The 18,141-nt window shown below is 36.5% G+C and overlaps 1 protein-coding gene across 17 annotated transcripts in view; it reads left to right on the top strand.

Moving 5' to 3' along the window:
• The window catches only part of ERC2 (ELKS/RAB6-interacting/CAST family member 2), a 416,897-nt gene that overhangs the window by 264,607 nt on the left and 134,149 nt on the right, over positions 1–18,141 (top strand). For all 17 annotated transcript variants that reach the window (XR_008451688.1, XR_008451687.1, XR_008451686.1 and 14 more), the window contains one exon: positions 16,690–16,837. Coding sequence is in view for 1 of the 17 variants with exons in the window: in XM_054076666.1 (XP_053932641.1) it covers positions 16,690–16,837 (148 nt within the window). In the remaining 16 variants the exon portion in view is untranslated. The remainder of the gene's footprint in view (positions 1–16,689; positions 16,838–18,141) is intronic.

The raw sequence follows: 18,141 nt of genomic DNA, 5'->3' as shown, positions 1-18,141 counted from the left end.
TGTGAACAAAATAGAAGAAAGAAAACTGAGTCGCTCTTCCTGTGCAGTAGTCCTAGCAGGATGAATAAAACCTGACAATGTATTAAGCAGAGAGTCAGTAATACTATTGTTTGGAGATGGAATTTGAGAGATGTCTTGCCCTAGTTTGTTATCAAACCTATGAAAAACCAATATACAGAAGAAAACTCAGAAAATAGATAAAGAAGTAAAGGAAAGCATTAAAATATGCTTCTTTTTAAGTTTATTGTTTTGCATCGATAAATACAAGCCCAACTGTCATAATACCATCTCTATAACTTTTAACGTAAGGTAGTTTGGCTCAGTGCAAGGTTTATGTACCAGACCATTAAGTTTGAACCAAGACAGTCCCTGTGATTTTAGTAGAATTAACAAAATGTGTACCAGCTGGAGATCTGGTTTAAGAAGCCTTATGTAAACCTCTGTACCTCACCTATAAAAGCACACTTAAATTATAGGTGAGAATTGACTCTGAGAATATCCTCACGTACTAGTATCTAAGTATCACCTTACATAAGTCAGCGGATTCTACTTCGCGACACAAGTATCACGATACAGAGATTGTTTTTATTTTTAATCAGTTGTAGATTGTACTTCCAGAAGTCTGTCTTGCATCAAATGTAAGGGAGATGAGGTGTATTTATCTTATTTTATGCAATTATGACTGCTAATTAGGACCATAGAAAGTTTTTGAAAGCCATACTTCTATCTCTGCAAATATATGGCCTTGTGCATGGATGTAGCATGTTGATATAAGATGAACTTAATGTGTTCAGAATCCCTGAGAAGTTCCTTTGGATTGTTTGTGATGTCAATATTTCAACTGCTCAGATTTCATATCTTAGCTTTTCTGACTTCTCATTCAAAGTCTAAGTAGGGGAAAGGCTTATAAAGCTTTCCTTTAATAGGTCTGATGTTGATGTTACGTTCAGTCATGTCAGTGACGTTGAAGGAGCCATGACTTCTTTCAGTCTTGTGGCATTAGCCTGCTAAGCCTAATTTAAACTGATACACTGCTGTAACAGAGGGCAATGAGTTCTGGGTAAGAGAGAAATTCAAGAGTTGTACCTTAGCTGTTTATTATTCTTAGTAAAAAATCTTAAAGTGTTGAGAGAGTAAAATTGGAAAATTTGTTCTTTATGAGTGATCTGAAGTAATTACAGGTTATAGTCCAGAAAGTGTTATATTTTCTTAAAAAGGTATCAGGTAGCATTATTTTTTAATCCAGTGTCTTCCAAGAAAGAAAAAAAAAATATAATTGTCTTAAAGTTCTTTACTTGAAAGCTGTCAATGTCCTGCTAACATGGAAAAAAAAAATTCTCAAAGAGTATTCAAGACATATACCGTATGTAAACATTAAATTTTAGTTATGATATAAATAGGTATCCTAATTTATTTTCTCCTTCTGATGTTATTGCATAAGGGATAGGTAAGAGTAAAATGATGTTCAAAAGTTTGATTATGGTGGCATTATGTAGCAGTCACTTTTCAACACAGTTATAGTGTTTCAATTTGCAAATTTTACATGCAAAAAAAAAAAAATCAGTCAAGCAAGCTGCAAACTTTTAAAGACTTTAAATCTGCCAAATTACAGCCACTTATATTTGCCTGACATATTTTCAGCTTAGACCCACATAGGGGCTGCCAAACTTGTTTCTTTTCATTACCTGTTCTATGTCTGGCTCAAAGTTTAGATTTTAGAAAATGGAAAAAAGCTGTTTGTGAAATCACAAGGCTCTTGAGCTCTTAGTTTCCTCTTAGTATCAACGTTTATTTATTTAGGTTTGGGCTGGGTTTCAAAAGATTGAAATTGGAAACAGAGAAGGTGACTCTGAATACCATTTATCTGTATGTAAGCGAACATTCAATGTACATTTAATTTAAAAAATTGCTGTTTCCTACAAGAGGGAGATATTTTTCACATTGTTAAAACATTTTTAGAGGTCACTAGGTGGTCATGTCACCAGCAGGGAGTTTTTGTTTGGCAGGCTGCATTAGCAGTTAGTAACAAATGCCTCCCATGATTCTGTGTTCAAAAGGAGTTGCTTTGCAAGTAACAAATACTTACAACCTGAGAACTGAAGTATAAAAAGTAGTGACAGGGGAAAATGTTTGGAAATGTAAAACAGCATCTTTAGTGGCCAAATTGGAGTGTTTAGGGAGTTGAAGATTACATATCTACTTTATACTTGAGCTTGGAGTTTACAGAAGCAATAATATTTTCACTACTGCAGTTGTGAGTCTCATAATTTCTAGTTGGTGAAGAACTGTAAATTTGCAGCTTACAGAAGCCCTTGGTGTGGGACATAATTAGCATTTACATTGTAATTGTCATCAGATCCTTCGTGCTCCTTTTAATTTTTGTTTCCTGATGTGGTATTTGCATATTTTATGAATGCCTATAAATATTCTGACTTGATTTTCTACGGATTTTAAATGTTTTAAGAAGTAAGAAGGAGTAAAACTGAGCAACACCAAATGTGCACGAAAAGATCGGCCAAATCTACACTGTGAGAGAACAGAAGCCATGTTTGAAAGAGTCTTTGTAATCACTTAGCATGTTGACTTTGTTGATTGAGAAATGGTGTATAAACATTTGCTGGTGAGAGTACAGTTGAAAAATTAGTACTTGGAAAGTAAATGTACTGTGAGTTGGACTGAAAATACCAGTTTGTTATCTATGTAATGAAATTCACTTATAAACAGATATTAGTAGCTGGGAAAGTGATTTTTTCCTTTAACCATAGAGTTTACTTTTTCCTCATGAATGTAATACAGGCATTCTGGTTATTCCAGTGTATAATTTAGGCCCAGGTCAGCCCACTACGCAAAAGAAAATGGAAAATGGTTCTAGAAGAAGACAGTGCCCACGGTGGTGCTAATCTTAAGCAACTGCTCGACTTACTTTCTTAGGACTGCATTCATTCACACCTAAGCTCTGACCTTGACACCACTCCTGTTCCATTGACAAAATCTCCCCAATTCCTGGACTTTATGCAGTCAGATGTCCTTGATAGGATAGCTGTATTTTTTGTTTAAACTGACGATGTCCAGAGCGAGGCCTTCTTTGTAGGGGAGTGTCTGTTGTTGGACGTGTAGCCTGCCCGGTTGTGTTTCGTATGAGATGTACCTTCTATGGAGAGGCTGCAAGCGATGGACAAAGCCAGGAACAAGGTGAAACAAGTCAGACACATTGGGTCGTTTCCTTTGGCATCTCAAAATATTTGTTTTCTCAAAACAGAGCTTTGCAATTCTCAAAGGGGGAGCCTTTTGCTCATGAATGGAGCTGAAAGTATGAGAAACAAGAATACCTCTGAAATATGGCAGGATGAGATCTGTGTGTAATCCCATGAACTCACCTTTATACTTAACTTCTACAGGAAGGAAACTCTAGAATACAAGATAGGAGAGAACTGCTCTGCCCTCTGATCCTGTGACCTTGTGAAAAACAGGCCTCCAATCTGGATGAGCTGAAGAATAATGTGCGCCAGCTGTGCAGTCTAGATGTAGCATTGGGAACCAAGAGTCCTAGATGAAAAAAAAGGCCCTTGGAAAGACACATTAGTCCAATTAATACCACATGGTGACCTTATGAGGACTAGAGTCCTTGGGGTCCCTTTTCGGAATTAGACCTGGACCAAAAGTAGCAGCTGGATTTTGTTTACACTAGAGGGTTGCTGTGGTTTAGTTGGCTATACTATTGCTTGTCTGTATTGAATAGGAAAAAAAACAGGCCTGGAATTCTCAATATCTCTATTTTATTACACTCGAAAGACACATTCTGATAATTTTTCTGGGGATTCCTGGCGGGAGCAATAAGAAACTTAATCCTTACCTCAAGCCCTGCTCTACTAGATTAGCTCATGTGTGACTATGGTTAGGGCTACGCAAGATACAGAACAGTGTAATCTCAAGTCTGTGGGCCAGCGGTGTATCAGGCAAAGAGCAAAGCATTTCGGTTTCTCATGTGCAAGTGTTACCTGGTTGCTCCAAAGCCTGCCAGAAAGCTCTCTTATTTCCTATATTATTATGAGTATTCTGCACAATCAGGAGATGTTGACCTTGTCTGACTCCTGAGAGGTATGGTTATGTTTATCTTCATTATCATGGGCTATAATCATGCAATACTTGGGGGCTGTGACTTTTTCTGGGTAATGGCAGTGAGATGTCTATGCCTCATGAGATTTACTTAAAATATCCTCTTGAATAGGGTTTCCTAAAAATGGTCTTAGCTGATTGGAATAAGTGATATTTACCCAATCCAAGACTTCCGTAGTACTTTATATGGCTCTCTCCATTTTTGTTTCTGTGCAAAAGGGATCTGCAAGATATTTTGAATGTTTTTCAAAACCTTCCTTTTTCATTAATCATAAGGCTAAAGAAGTTACAGCTTTTATAAGAATATGTAAGCTCATGTAAATGCTATTTGTTCTTTTGGTAGGGAACATGTGTCTACTTCTCTCCTGTCCTGTATCAGCTGAAGTTTCGCTGTTAGATCCATCTCTAGAAAATGAAAGCCAGAGGTTTCTAACTAGAAAATGTTATCAACATCTTTAAGAAATCACCGGTGAGGTGCAGTAGTCATAGCCAGCAAACATTTCTTTGCTGACTTGGAAAAAGTCATAGTTGCTGAGACTTTATTGTGTGTACTTGAAAAGCTAGGGCTTCTTTGGGTAATAGAAACATACACTTGGGTTCCTTGAAGAATTTAAGCTTTTTCCTGAAAGAAGGTGGGCACACATTTGGGGTTCTGCTCATCTCTCAACTCAGAAAATTGGTCATTTTTAGGTACAGTGTCGAATTTTGGGAACTGTTTTCAGCTGCTATTGAATGTGCTCGTTTATTCAATTGACTGCACTATGACTACCTCGAGTTTAAGTACCCGATCATAGGTAATGACATAAACCTAATGATGAGGCACTATACAGAATAAATGGCACAGATAAAGTCTTCCAGGTAGGTTTTAGGTTTGTCAGGTTTTGTCTGTGCATCAGCTGGCTATAACTGGAGAAGCTGGGATGCGTGGGGCAAAGGCTTCTGGCTAGACAGCTTCCTGGCTTAGTGACAGTACTGGTATGACTACAGGATGCAGAAGAACTGATGGTGCTGAGGTTAAGTGGGAGTGGCAGCGGTAATTGCTAAGAAATAAGGCAGGTGGCAACAGCCCAGGGTTGTGAATGGGAAGAAAGTCAAGGTAGATCACTCAATGGGGCCATCTCCTTAAGAGATTTTCAGCTGCAAAAAAGTTGGTGACAAGTGACATAGATTACATTCTGTTGGAAAGACTTAAAAAATTACTATCAAATTGGTATTCCAGAAAAAAAAAAATTCACTGACACTGTACTTAGTTATTAACCAGTATTCTACCTGTTGAAAAATCTGAGGAAATATCTATGAGCAGTTCCTTCTTTTATAATAATGCATACGTGTCTTATACACTGTATCGATTGCAGAATAGAACAAATAATGTCTGTAATTAAATGAGTGGCTGAGACAGTGACTCATTACAAAATGTAAGAAATTGGTTTTTTGGAGGTGTTGTCGACATATGTGAAGTTACGTTCCCATACACTACCCTGATTTACTTTTCACTTAGGTAGTCAGCACCGATATGTTGGGTTCCTTGTTCTTCAGCTCTCTTGCTTCGAGCTAGTCTGCTTCCTGTAAATGTGAACTGAATATGTCAGCCTTTATAAACATCATATGCACTCCGTTCCTCCCAAACAATTGTAGCTGTTAGTAATTGTTCATTACAAAGTAACTTCCACTAATGTTCAGAAGGATGGAAGTAATTTGGGGAGAAGTATACTTTGTTCTTTTCTACTTAAATAATATGACTTTCTGCCTTAAGGATAAACTTAAGTCAACCCTAACTATGGAATCATGAGCAGTATTCATATAGTATAGTTTAAAAATGAGCAGAAAGCCAAACTAATTGTGCATTTGCCAGGTTTTTAATACTTGAATGTAGTTTTTAACATTTAAAATATTGCATTTATTAGATTTTTACATAACATTTCCTGCTTTTAAAAATACAATACTTCTTTATTAGCCAAAGCATTGGTTTCTGCTGTTGAATCAAAGATTCTTCTAATGAATACAATAATAGCCTGTATATGTTTCTTTTTTTTGGAGGAATTAAGGCAGACATAGATAAACTTTCTTAGCATCTGATACTGACCTGAATTTTTTATTTTGTTTAATCTTCTGTTTCAAAAAGGATAACGTTGCCTTCTCAATTCCAGCGTCTTTTTGGCAAATTTTTGTGTTATTTTCTTAGTTGGGGAAATACTGTTGTATTTGGGTAAAATCATTCAAATATGCTTTAAAATAATTTCTGGAATACTGCAAATCTTTGTTGTATTTTGAGAGTCTGCATTTTCTTTTGGCTTGGACAGTGCATTCAGCAGCATAGCTACCTGCAGAGTAAAAGAGGAAAAAAATCCTAGACCTTCTTTTATATCTAGACTTTGATTTGGTCAATTCTGGCTTCCTTGGGCTGTTGAGGTGCTACCAGCTGTATAGAATCTCTGCTCATTTTGTTTCTCATAGCACTGGCAATTCCTTCTATTGGCATTCCTGCTTCTAGTGGCAGCTCATCTGAAATGGACTGTATTATTTGTATGAGTCACAAGGCCACCCGGATAACAATTTAAGAGAGCATTTTCCATAGCAACTACTCCTTAGTCTCTTTCTGTCACGATTCTTTCCAGATGTGCCGTTGATTCAGGTAGTGTTCAAAATCCTGCTTAGAAACATCTTATTTTTCCTGTTGCCTTGGATTCTAGAGCTTATCCAAGGTTATAGTAAGTGTACAATTTAGTACATACTTTAAGAAAAAAAAATCTAATCAACCATGGACATGCAGAGGCCCCAGAAAGTCTCCCCTTTTTGATTCTGAGCAAACTTTTTTTATTTGAACAGGCTGGTTTTTATGTTTCCAAAAGCACTATTGATTTTTGTTACACTTAGAGTATGTGCTTGAGGTTGTGGAAGTAATTTATTGTTACTGACTGTACTATAGTGGTAGGAATGCAACAATCTTTATTAATTTAAATGTTCTTGCAAACTTACCTCTTGTAGGAGTATCCCTGGGAAGACCTGATTGTATGAATTTACTACCTGAACTGTATAAGTGTAATAAAATGACAGAGACAGGATTTGAATGAATGTTCCCTGACAAAATGCCTTTAGACACTTAGGTCTTAAGGTATCCCATATCTAAAGGAATGGTGGCCCGTTAGCTTGAGGATAAATATCTTAACTATTTTCTTTAATCAGATGCTTAATTACTTTTTTAATATTAACACCAATAATTAGTGGTGTTAATAGCTGGTTTTCTGTGACTTGATCATAAATACATATCCAGTGGTTCTCAATATAATGAAAGCATTAGAATGATATGTCTGGAGCACTATGCTCAAGTTTCTTCTGTATCTAGCAATGCTTCAACCACTAAGCAAATGTGACAAAAACATTTTAGGTTTAAAAAATAAAAACTGTTGAGGTATAATAGTTTGTAGACCATCCTGTATCTATGAGATTAAGCTATGTGACACTTTTAACACGCTCTAAGTAATGAATGTGTGTGTGTGTGTGTGTTCAAAATTCTAAGGAGTTTCTTAGTTTAAGGCTCTGATGTATTTGCTACTAGTGGAAATTGTCTGACACTGGTTTACATAATCTCTCTCTGACACCCTATTTAGTAAGGGAGCATTTAAACTGTTCTCTTAGATCAGTTATCAAATATGAATTATGCGCTGCCAAGAAAGTGCTTTTTGTTAATCATATGTATTCAGGCAATTTCTTTCTTGAAATTGCTTTCTAATATACTGTAAAACTCAATGCGTAAATTCTAGTACATATTCATATTGATTTCTATATGTTGTATCAAAATTGAGATAATTATTCCCTCTGTGATAGACTTTAAAGTTTAATGTGATCTACATGGGATTTTATATATTTTGTTATGTATGTTATGCAAAGGGCAGCTGCTTGTAACTTTCTGGAAATTAGAGGAAGGACCTTAAATTACTTCTTTCAGAATCAGAACAATCTTTTTCTTACATTTCCAATGGAAAGGAGGGAAATATATTTATTTGTTTGTCAAAACGATAATTTTGTTGCTCAGCATGTATTAGAAGTTGAAAGACAGGCCTGCTCATTCTTTAGCATAACCATCTACTTTGTAACAAAAGGCCATTTGGAACATATTGTCAATTCAAAGGAAAACCAAAATACGATTAAAAAAAATTTGTGGTTTTGGTATTCTCTCTCTGAATCTCACTTTTATGTCTTTGACTCAAATATTTTGAGTTCCCTGCGAATTCATTGAAACAATAGTAGCTCTTCATAGCATCTTTTTTCCAAGCTTAAACATTTATATGGCAGTTCAAAAACATCACCAAGAACTATATTCTAGACATCAAGCAATTCATCCTGCAAAGTACTTTTATCTTTGTCTTCTATAAACAGAAAAAGTGGTGTTGAGGGATAAGGAGACTGACAGTGACAGATTACCTATAGTTTTGTTTTCCTGTTTAACTTAGGTGGACCCTGTGCAGTGCGATGTCCTGCTGTAACCCAATCTCGTGCATTCAGATGCCATTGTTCTTGCTCGCAGCAGTCCCCATTCCTGCGCCGGGTTGTGGTATGGCATAAAACAGGCAGAGGTATTTTACCAAGTGGTGGTTGCATTCCTGTGGAGAATCGTACAAGACCAAATGAACAATAGGAATTAATTCTAGTAAAAAGCTGCAAACCCCAGAAATAATTGTCGTCTTCTAACTCCAGCTGTGGTTTTCAGCATTGAATTCTTCTTTTATAGCTGCATTTCTCTCGCAGTCTGAAGCTCGTTGTATCTACTCATGTGTGAGCAATGCTGCCCGTTTGAATGAAATGATAATGCAGTGGCTATTGAAGCATGATCTATGAAATGATGATGTAATTGTTTTCACAGATGAATATGTCTTTTCTGAGGGGCTGTTTTACTTAGCTGTCATTTCTAAATCATTGAGGCATCAAAAGTGCAACATTATAGAGCTTGAAGAAGTTGAGAGAATTGAAAGCGCAGCTCAGTGCCTACTTTTTACTTGAAAATTAACCCCAAAAGGTGGGCATGAAGATTCCTTCTTTGCCTTTTAAAATTTCTCTTCGAACTTGTACCTTTATACTGGATGGTTTTTGTTTGCTTAACAAAAGAAGTACATGCACGTTACAAATTGCTGTTAAGGAGAATAAAAAAAATAGAGAAGAATTTTAAATTGCCAGTCTAAAGACAACAGGTTTACTGTTACTGGGGGATGTAAGGAGAGGTGTGGTTATGGGAATAATAAAACCTAGGGAAGAAACGTGGAACTGTGGCTCTGGGGAGGTAAATTGGAGGAAAAGGGCAAATGGGTAAGAAAGATCCATTTTCAAGAAACTTATCTGTATTTATTCAGAATGAGATCCTCTCTTTCTGTTCTTTCCATTTACTTTCCATTCAGATTTTCACATTAGGGACAGCTACTTCTTTCTCTTTCTCCTTGATTGTAGCCTGATGCAAATGTACATCTAATGCAGGTGTAATATAGAGCCTGTTTGTTGTCTATATCATGCAGTGTAAGCTTTGATATCTCCTCCTCACACCTGCTTCCAGTAGGAGTCTTGATCAGATGATGAATTCAAGGTTTGATACTCGGATACTATGAGGAAAAGTACTTGGTGGGTTGGACTGGTGGCCTTGGGGCGTGAGAGAATTTGTTCCATGGTTAAAGAATGAGTTTGTTCCATGGTTCATGGAGCAGTTCTCTTTGCTTTTTGGTGTGTTTTGGGCTGTGGAGTGTCACTAGTTCTCTGTGCCCGCTGTAAGGGCACCGGGCCAACCTGGAGGGCTATTTCGTGCTGGGTTTATTTCTGAAAGTATTTCAGAAGGGATTGTTCTTTAAAAGCAGTGCAAAATAATTGTTCATTGGAAAAGAAGTAAGCTGTAAATATGCTGTAGTAAAGCATATTTAGTAATGTAATTGGAGAGACAAATTTGCTGTCAGCCTCAGACATACAATTTTAGGGATAATTTTCTAAGATCAGTAGTGACTGAATTTACGTGTCTGGGTCACACAACTCACTGAGACCTACAACTCTGTGTTGAATACGAAGATTTTAACTTTCAGTTGTGATCAGTGTGTCTTTTTTTAGAAGAAAAAGCTTTAAAATACCAATAATATTCTGAAGTTTATTTTCTAAGATGCATGCACATCCATAATGGATTAACAGCATGTTTTAACAAACCATTTATTTGCTTTAGGAGTGACAGAGAGAAGCTGTTTCAAACAGGATCTCTCATCACCGTCTATCTCTAGTCACCTCCTACTGAACTTAAGGTTGAATACTGGGGGTCATGAGGGAAAGAAAACAATAATTAAAGGGAAAAAGTTGATTGAGGTGTTTTTTTTCCCCTCCAGTACGATTAGCATGTGAGAAGCTGGCTGAGTACTGTGTATCATTAGTTCAAACATTTCTGACTTGATTGAACTTTAACGGTGACTTTCTAAGTTGCATTTCTGTGTTTTGTAGGGAACGGCTTTAGTAGTAAAGGCAGTAAAAGTTCTTGTTAGAAGATCTTGTTTCTATACATCTTAATCTTGGAATTCTGTTAGATTGCAATCGGACTGTTTCTAAGAACTCACCCCACCTCCCAAAAAGTTGTCACGAGTTCTTTTATTAAAGCCCAGAAAATGATTCTTAGACTAACAGAGGTGGGGAGTAAAGCAGGAGTGTTTACAGAGTTCACTTCTAAATTGACTGTGATAAGTGGCAATGCAATGTATTATGATTAGAGGTTTCTGGGAGACTCTTTAAGAAGGTTAACTGCAAGGCAGCTCTCAAAAGAAAGCATTTATCTTAGTGGTCATCCTTCAGTGTTTTATACTACTGCGATTTTTTGTGGGTGGTTAGAACCATTTTTTGTGTTTTATTAGCTGTACCTTGAATGCCTCCTACAAGCTGAATGACAGTTTAGGGTTATTAAATCTGTTCTTAGTACATTTTTTTATCCATAGTTAATCTTGACTAAATGTATGCTAGTGAACAACCTTTTTTTCTCAGTTGTTGCCCATATTTGTTAAAGAAATTATTCTGTTTGACATTTGTTTAGGCTGCAGTTTGATAAAATACTGTATACAATATACTTTTTCAGTTTGGCATTCAGCAGAGTCTTTCATGGATTTATTTCTTCTTGCATTATCTTATCTTCCCTTCTAGTATGCTAAGGCTTCCTTTTCATATTAAGTACTTTTTTTTTACTCAGACAGACGCTTTCACAGACTTGTTCTTATGTCTGCATTGCTAGAGATCTGTAAGATAGTGTTTTTCAGGTGTTAGGTTTCATTTATAATTGAGTTGCTTTAGTATCATCTGCTTCCTCTACCTGTATGTATGGCATTTTTCTGTAATTCAGATTGTTCTTTAATACTACTTCCAGTGACTTTACTGAAAAGATTTATGTGATTTTTATACTTCCCGTTTGTCTAAAAGCCAATGATATTATCAGATTAATATTTGATAGATGCTCCAAGGAAAGGCATCTCTGTTTTTTTTATATCACTGAGAAATGCCCTCTACGGTATAAAGTCGTTCTTATCTGTAATTGCTACCAGGGAAATTTTCACAGAAACTTGATCATTCTCAAGTTGTTTGTTGTTCATTCTTACAATGGTTGTAGAAACTTAAATGTAAAAGATCTTTTATTCCAGTCATAAGAAGGCTTGCAAGCGTGTGATAGAGGCAGATAAAACATGACATTCGCTCCAACTGCTACTGTCTTAAATGAGATGGAGTAAACCAGCTTTAAAACATCAAATCATTGAATTTGATTGTTGCTGGTAGGGTCGTGTCTTGGGGCAAGATCAACTATAACCACATCATTTCTAGCAGATGTTTGCCTAAATTGTTGAAAAAGACTTTCACTAGCCGTGGCATTCTTTCTGTAGCCATTTCTGCCAGTACTCAATTACTATTTATACCTACCTGCCACTGTCATGAGACCTTCATTAGATCGTAGGAGAAAAAAAAATCATGATTTTTTCACCTACAATTTGTGCATATTAATTCTTGCTCTGTGCCTTGGATATGGAAAAAAAGGTGTTCTATTTCAATTTGACATAGCATTTTATGTTCTTATTATCATTTTGCCACTCAGAGACTACTTATGGTAGTTTCTCCCTATGTTTTCTCGTCATTCATTTCTTTGACTGATTTTGCTGCTCCCCCCTGAACAGCATCCACATTTCTCATGGAGAATTATATCCAAGCTAGATTCAGTATTACAGCTAAGATCTTTCTGAACTCATGTAGATCAAAAGAATCACTTCTGTCTTGCAATCTATTTCTGTTTATACTTCACAGTATGATGTTTGCCTTATTCACAACAGATCATTAATACGGAGTTCTTAGTTTTCTAAACAGCATCTTTGGTTTGCAAAGACATTTTTTCTGTCTTCATGGCATTTGAAGATCCTCGCAGTCTCAAGTCTCATTGATATGTAGTAAATAGATCTTCTAGTCCATCATCTATGTAGTTAATGAAAATGTTAAACAGAATGGAATACTGTATAGTTTGGGCTGGAACACCGCTTGCATCAATGAATTAATTCCTGGGCATTAGGAAGGGACTGTTCCTTTCCTCTTTTCTTTTGTATTTTAGTGTGAAGTAATGCTAAATATACTAAGATATTTGTGTGAGTTTCTTGGTACTTCTCCCTCCAATCATTAGCACCTTAAGCCCTGACCTCGCAGCTGCAGGTGAGCTCATCAGGAGTTTGTTATAGTCACTAGCTTGAGGCAGGACGTTGCCGTGGAGTGCAATGTAGTCAGGCTTTGCCAGGGAGGAAGTTTCATTTCATGAGTTTTGCTTTTCCACGGAAAAGTTCTCCCTGTCCACCTTGTAATGAGCAACCATATTATTGTGGAGGATATATAGATTGGGAGTCCTAGGAATTACTTTATATATGCCAAAGGAAAGTGTACAGAATAATTATCGATGTGGAGCAAATGCTGTTAAATTTAAGATGTATTTTATTAATCTGAGAGTTTACCTAATTTTGCCGTGTACAGCGACAGTGATTTTTCTTGGTGTTAAAAGTAATGCTCTGTTATTTGTATAACGGATTAGTTGGCCAAAAAAGAGAGGAAAAACTACTAATAGCAAAAGGGATTACTCTTTCTAAATATTACTGTTAAAGAATGTAATTTAATTCGGTGCTTTAATAGATTATTTCAAAATGTATTTTATTACCATCATTTGTTAAGCAATAAGGAGACATTTTGGCTGCAAACAGTGATAACATCTCTATAGCACTCTATTTGGACAGCCTTTTTTTTTTCCTGACACAGTAGATAATTAGGAATTATAAATTACACTTACACTCATAAGCACATTAGGTAGAGAGTATATCAGACTATGTTGCTCTTGGTGCCAGTTCATGTCTTGAGTCTCAAAAATTCTTGCACAGAAATGTGCAATGAGTTCCAGTTTCTAGCAGCAAAGCAGAAGTGCATTACCCACCTGAGAGATTTGGACGAAGACCTTGCCACCTTTTTACATTTTTGAGTGAAGTTTATGTTTGTAAGTGAGAAAGTAATTTTTGTCAGCTGTTTTGCTGGCATCTTAGCCTTGTTTGTAGTGGTCAGATAATCAAATTTCCAATGTTTCCTGCAAAAAATAGCAGTATTAATTTCTAGCAGAGTCACTGAGCAACTAAAATAAATTGCTTCTGTATATTGAATTTGTTTCTTCCGTAGGAAACCTGAGGTATGTTGTCAAGGTAGCACAGCAACTTGCAAAGACATGGGTAGACCTGTGTGTGATGTGTAATAAATGAGATATGACGTAGAACTCTGGGTCTGTCCCTACAGACTGCCTCATAAATACTTGGATCTCTTCACTTATGATGCCTTACCAACACAGGCAAGCTATTTTTCCACCTCTATCTCCCATGGACTTCATGGGTGAAGTGTAACTCTCATAGTATGCTAAGCTATGCAGAGGTAAAGGAGACTGCTTCAGTTTCTTTAGCTGCCCTATCACAACTTGCATCCTTATTTTGTACTCTGTAAAATAATAATAAAAGCTGTTAAGTCTCTCTGTCTTCCCTCTGTATTGTAGATGTTAATTACTCAGGATGTAAGCAACCAGCACGGATCATTTGGTAGAATATATAATCCCGCTCTGCTGAACTCTCGTTAACCTGGATATCTGGTTAAATGCCACTGGATTATATATTTGAGGTTATTATTGTTCAGATTATCCATGATAATACACACAGATAATATGCTGACGTGCCCAGGAGTAGGTCTGTGCAGACAGGTGTGAGCTTGCTCTGAGCAGGCTGTGTGTGAGCCAGTTCCAGTCTGGAAGCCATCAGCATGTTGTGTGGCACTATGCCCAAGCCAAAACACCTTGTCTCTTAGATAAATGAGGTTTTACAGCTTCTGAACTGAAGCTGACTCACATTCAAGTGGCTTCAAGAGAGCTTCAAGGCAGCGTGAGTTTGCATTCAGCTGCCCATCTGTGTAGATATATTCATAATTCCACATTGTTGTGGAAGGACTTCAGTAGAAATCTCCAACCTATGAATGTTTATAGGTTTAAGGCCTCCCAACTTTATTTACATTTACTATAAAGATAAGAATTAAAAACTAAGCTGACAATAATTTGTGGAGCCAATTCAAAGTTGTGTATATGCTGTGGGTTTAATTCAAATGTTGGAGCATCTTGGTGGAGCACTGATGGTGTCATAGCTATACACATTTTCAAGAAGGCTCAAGGGATGATCCAGGGACCTACGGGCCTGTCAGTCTGACCGCGGTGCCAGGGAAGGTCCTGGAGCAGGTCATCTTGAGGACTGTCACACAGGACAACGGGACGGACAAGCCCAGTCAACATGGGTTTATGAAAGGCAGGTCCTGCCAAACTAGCCTGATCACCTTCTATGACAAGGTTACCCTCTTAATGGATGAGGGAAGAGAATTGAGATTCTCGAAAGAGGGCATATTTAGGTTTTATACGGTGCATAAATTCTCGCTTTTCTGCAAGGTGAGAGGAAATGTTGAATACAGCAGCGAATCGGCTTTCTTCTTTTTCAGTGCATTAAAAAGTTAGGTTTTTAGTGAAAATGTTAAGGAATTAATATTGTATTTGAGTATAACACATGAAAATGCCTTTTACAAATTACCACACAGCAAGTTTTATGCATTATTGTGTGATTTATAGAAGACAATATGCTTATGTCTCATTTCAGATCAGCGCTATGGATATGCGACCTTTTGATGTTTTTTATTTTCCTTAGTACCTGTTATTTAATTAATAGCTTTCATTTAAATTAAGACTGTTGGAGACTTATGGCATCCTCTTTTAAACATAATATAACTGTGATTAGAATTAAGAAGACAGAAAAATAAATGAGGCTCTTTAAGTGTATGAATAAAATGCAACTGTTTATCTAAAATTGATCCATGTATCATAACTTCGAAAGTAAAATAAATGAACTGTTTTTCTTTGACTCCACCAGAAATATTGTCCTTTAAATATTTACATTAATACTTTAGGAACTTTGAAATAAAATTGAAATAGCTTTCACGACATTTTTGCTGGCAAGTCGAAGGACTGTGAGAATTCCAAACTTCTAGCTCACCTTGGCTATATGAAGTTCATCAGCTGTATTCTTACATTTATTAGCAGTTGGAGCCTAAGGTTAATTTATGGCTCATTTTTCTATGTTTATTTTTTAATGATTTATCTTATATAGTTCTGGAAAAAAGGCATAAGCCATAACACGTTCTGCTCTAAAGGCTGTTAAGTATTATACGCTTTTTCATGGCTGATAAGTCATAGTCTGTCACTGAAGATATTACTTTTATTTAGGAAAATAAGGGACAGATTACAGCCTTGCCAACATGAGCAGTTTAGAGTGTAAGAAATAATGAGATACTGCAAGATCTGTGTTGCCAACTGCGTGTTGTAAAAATCACTATTGTCATATGTCCTCATAAACTATTCATGGTGTGACCCTGCTCGCTTCTATGTAACTCTATGCGTTTCTGAGTGCTGCAAGTTTCTGTTTGCTTTATGGAGATCAAGGGGTCAAGATTCCAAAAGAAAAGATTCCTTATGTTAGATTGAGGAACTTTTCTAGATGTTATATGTTGTTTCTAGAATCATAGCTTTGTGGTGACACGACAAAATGTACTGATGTCTCTAGGGTACCAAATTAACACAATAATTGAAACTATGCTTTATCTGTATCACGCTGTTTTTATTATTCAGTCTCTATGATTTGACTAAGTCATAGCAGATTTACCTAAGATATTCAAGAATTTAGGAAGTGAATTTAGAAAAATAAATACAAAAGATTTTTTAAAAGCAAGGCATTTCATAGAAATATTGTTAGATACCATATTGTAGTAAAAGACACCGAGGGAAGTTTTTTATGAAATAGTTAAATAATGAAAAAATCTACGAAGAGAACATTTTTGACTAATCGGTTTAATAATTGGATTAGATTTGACAATATTTGCTGTTTAAAGAGTGTTTGGAAGGTAGTTGATTGTTCTCCCAGTGGTTAAAAGAAACATCTAATTCAGTATAATACTGTTTTAATGAGAATAACCATCTTTATTTTATTTTAACAGACAAGAAGCTTTGCTTGCTGCAATTAGCGAAAAAGATGCAAACATTGCCTTGCTTGAGCTGTCGGCTTCAAAGAAAAAGAAGACTCAAGATGAAGTAATGGCTCTTAAACGAGAGAAGGACAGATTAGTGCATCAGTTAAAACAGCAGGTGGGGAGACGTTCATTTTCACACTTTCATGAGAACAGAAAACTGGCAATATTTTCATTTGTACTATTTTATACTAATCTCATGTTGAAAGTCTTCAAGCCAGGTCTGACATGTGACAAAAGGTAGGAGGTGTTCAATCTAAGTATTTCTGTATTTCTTCTGTATGTTAAGTATTTAGGTGCACATTTCCTGCCTCATATTAAATGCAGCCAATACACTTTCTCATTTTCCCTCCTCATATATCTTCCAACCCTCTTCATTATGTGAGACAGACGAAAGCAAATGCTCCTATCCCTTCTGTTGGCTCTTTCTAGCCTACTTCTGTTGAATTATTTGCTTATCTGTTGCAACATAATTGCGTTCTCAGAAGGTTTCAGGCTTTCTGAGAGGTTATCTGGAAGCCATGATTATCCTTAAAATAGATTCTCAAATGAGTAAAAATCACTCTGTCTTCAACACTGTAACTCCTGTGAGGTTTTAATAAAAAAAAAAAAAGATATAGTTACAAAGTGTAGCAATAGATTTTATGACAAGCAAATTTAATTTATATTCTGCATTATTAATTGAGGAAAATAACCATACTAGACACAGAACACATGTACCAGAGACAGAGCATAGGTCTCTTCTCTCTCTAATTAAAATGTTTAAAACTTTGCATACAGTGCAGGGGCTGCGCTCCCTGATTGTTAAAAGGTAATGGTTAAAACCAGAAGAGGTGCTGCGGGCAGGAAGACAAAGGACGTTCAGATAACCGTGGTACCAAGACCTGTGCTGTGTGTCATGCTGTTAAACACCTTCCGTCTTTCAGAATAGGTGAAAAAGTTGAGAAAGCTGTTGTATCTGATGTTTTCCTTTGTGTGACATTATTGACTTCTGTGATTTTTGCTTGAGGAGGAGAACACCCGTCGGCAAAATCATTCTGGTCTCCTTAGCCTGTCAAAGTAAGCACTCTGCTGTCAGGCGTGTCAGTGTGCCACTTACAAATGAGCATGCCGTGTTAATAAAGTTTAGGACATGCTGCATAGTCAATGTTAGGATTCTTTATTCTGAATCATGCGTTACATACTGTAGAACTCCATGCACTCAGTAACAGAAAGTTAAGGCAAACCCTTGCTGCTCTGCTAAATTCCCAGTAGCTCTGACCTCATGCATCTAATCATTACAGCTTTTTCCCACAGGTCTATAAAAATAGGAAACAGCCTCTGAGCGTCAACTTACCATCCACTCGTGATGCTGACTTCATTATAGACATTCCATACAAGAACCTGTGTTCCAGCCATGATGTACTCATGTCTCAGGTCAGT

Source organism: Cuculus canorus, chromosome 11 (genome assembly GCF_017976375.1).
Source record: "Cuculus canorus isolate bCucCan1 chromosome 11, bCucCan1.pri, whole genome shotgun sequence".
Lineage (NCBI taxonomy): Eukaryota > Metazoa > Chordata > Aves > Cuculiformes > Cuculidae > Cuculus > Cuculus canorus.
Note: the sequence above shows the minus strand (reverse complement) of the source record. Positions and strands in the feature narration are given on the sequence as shown.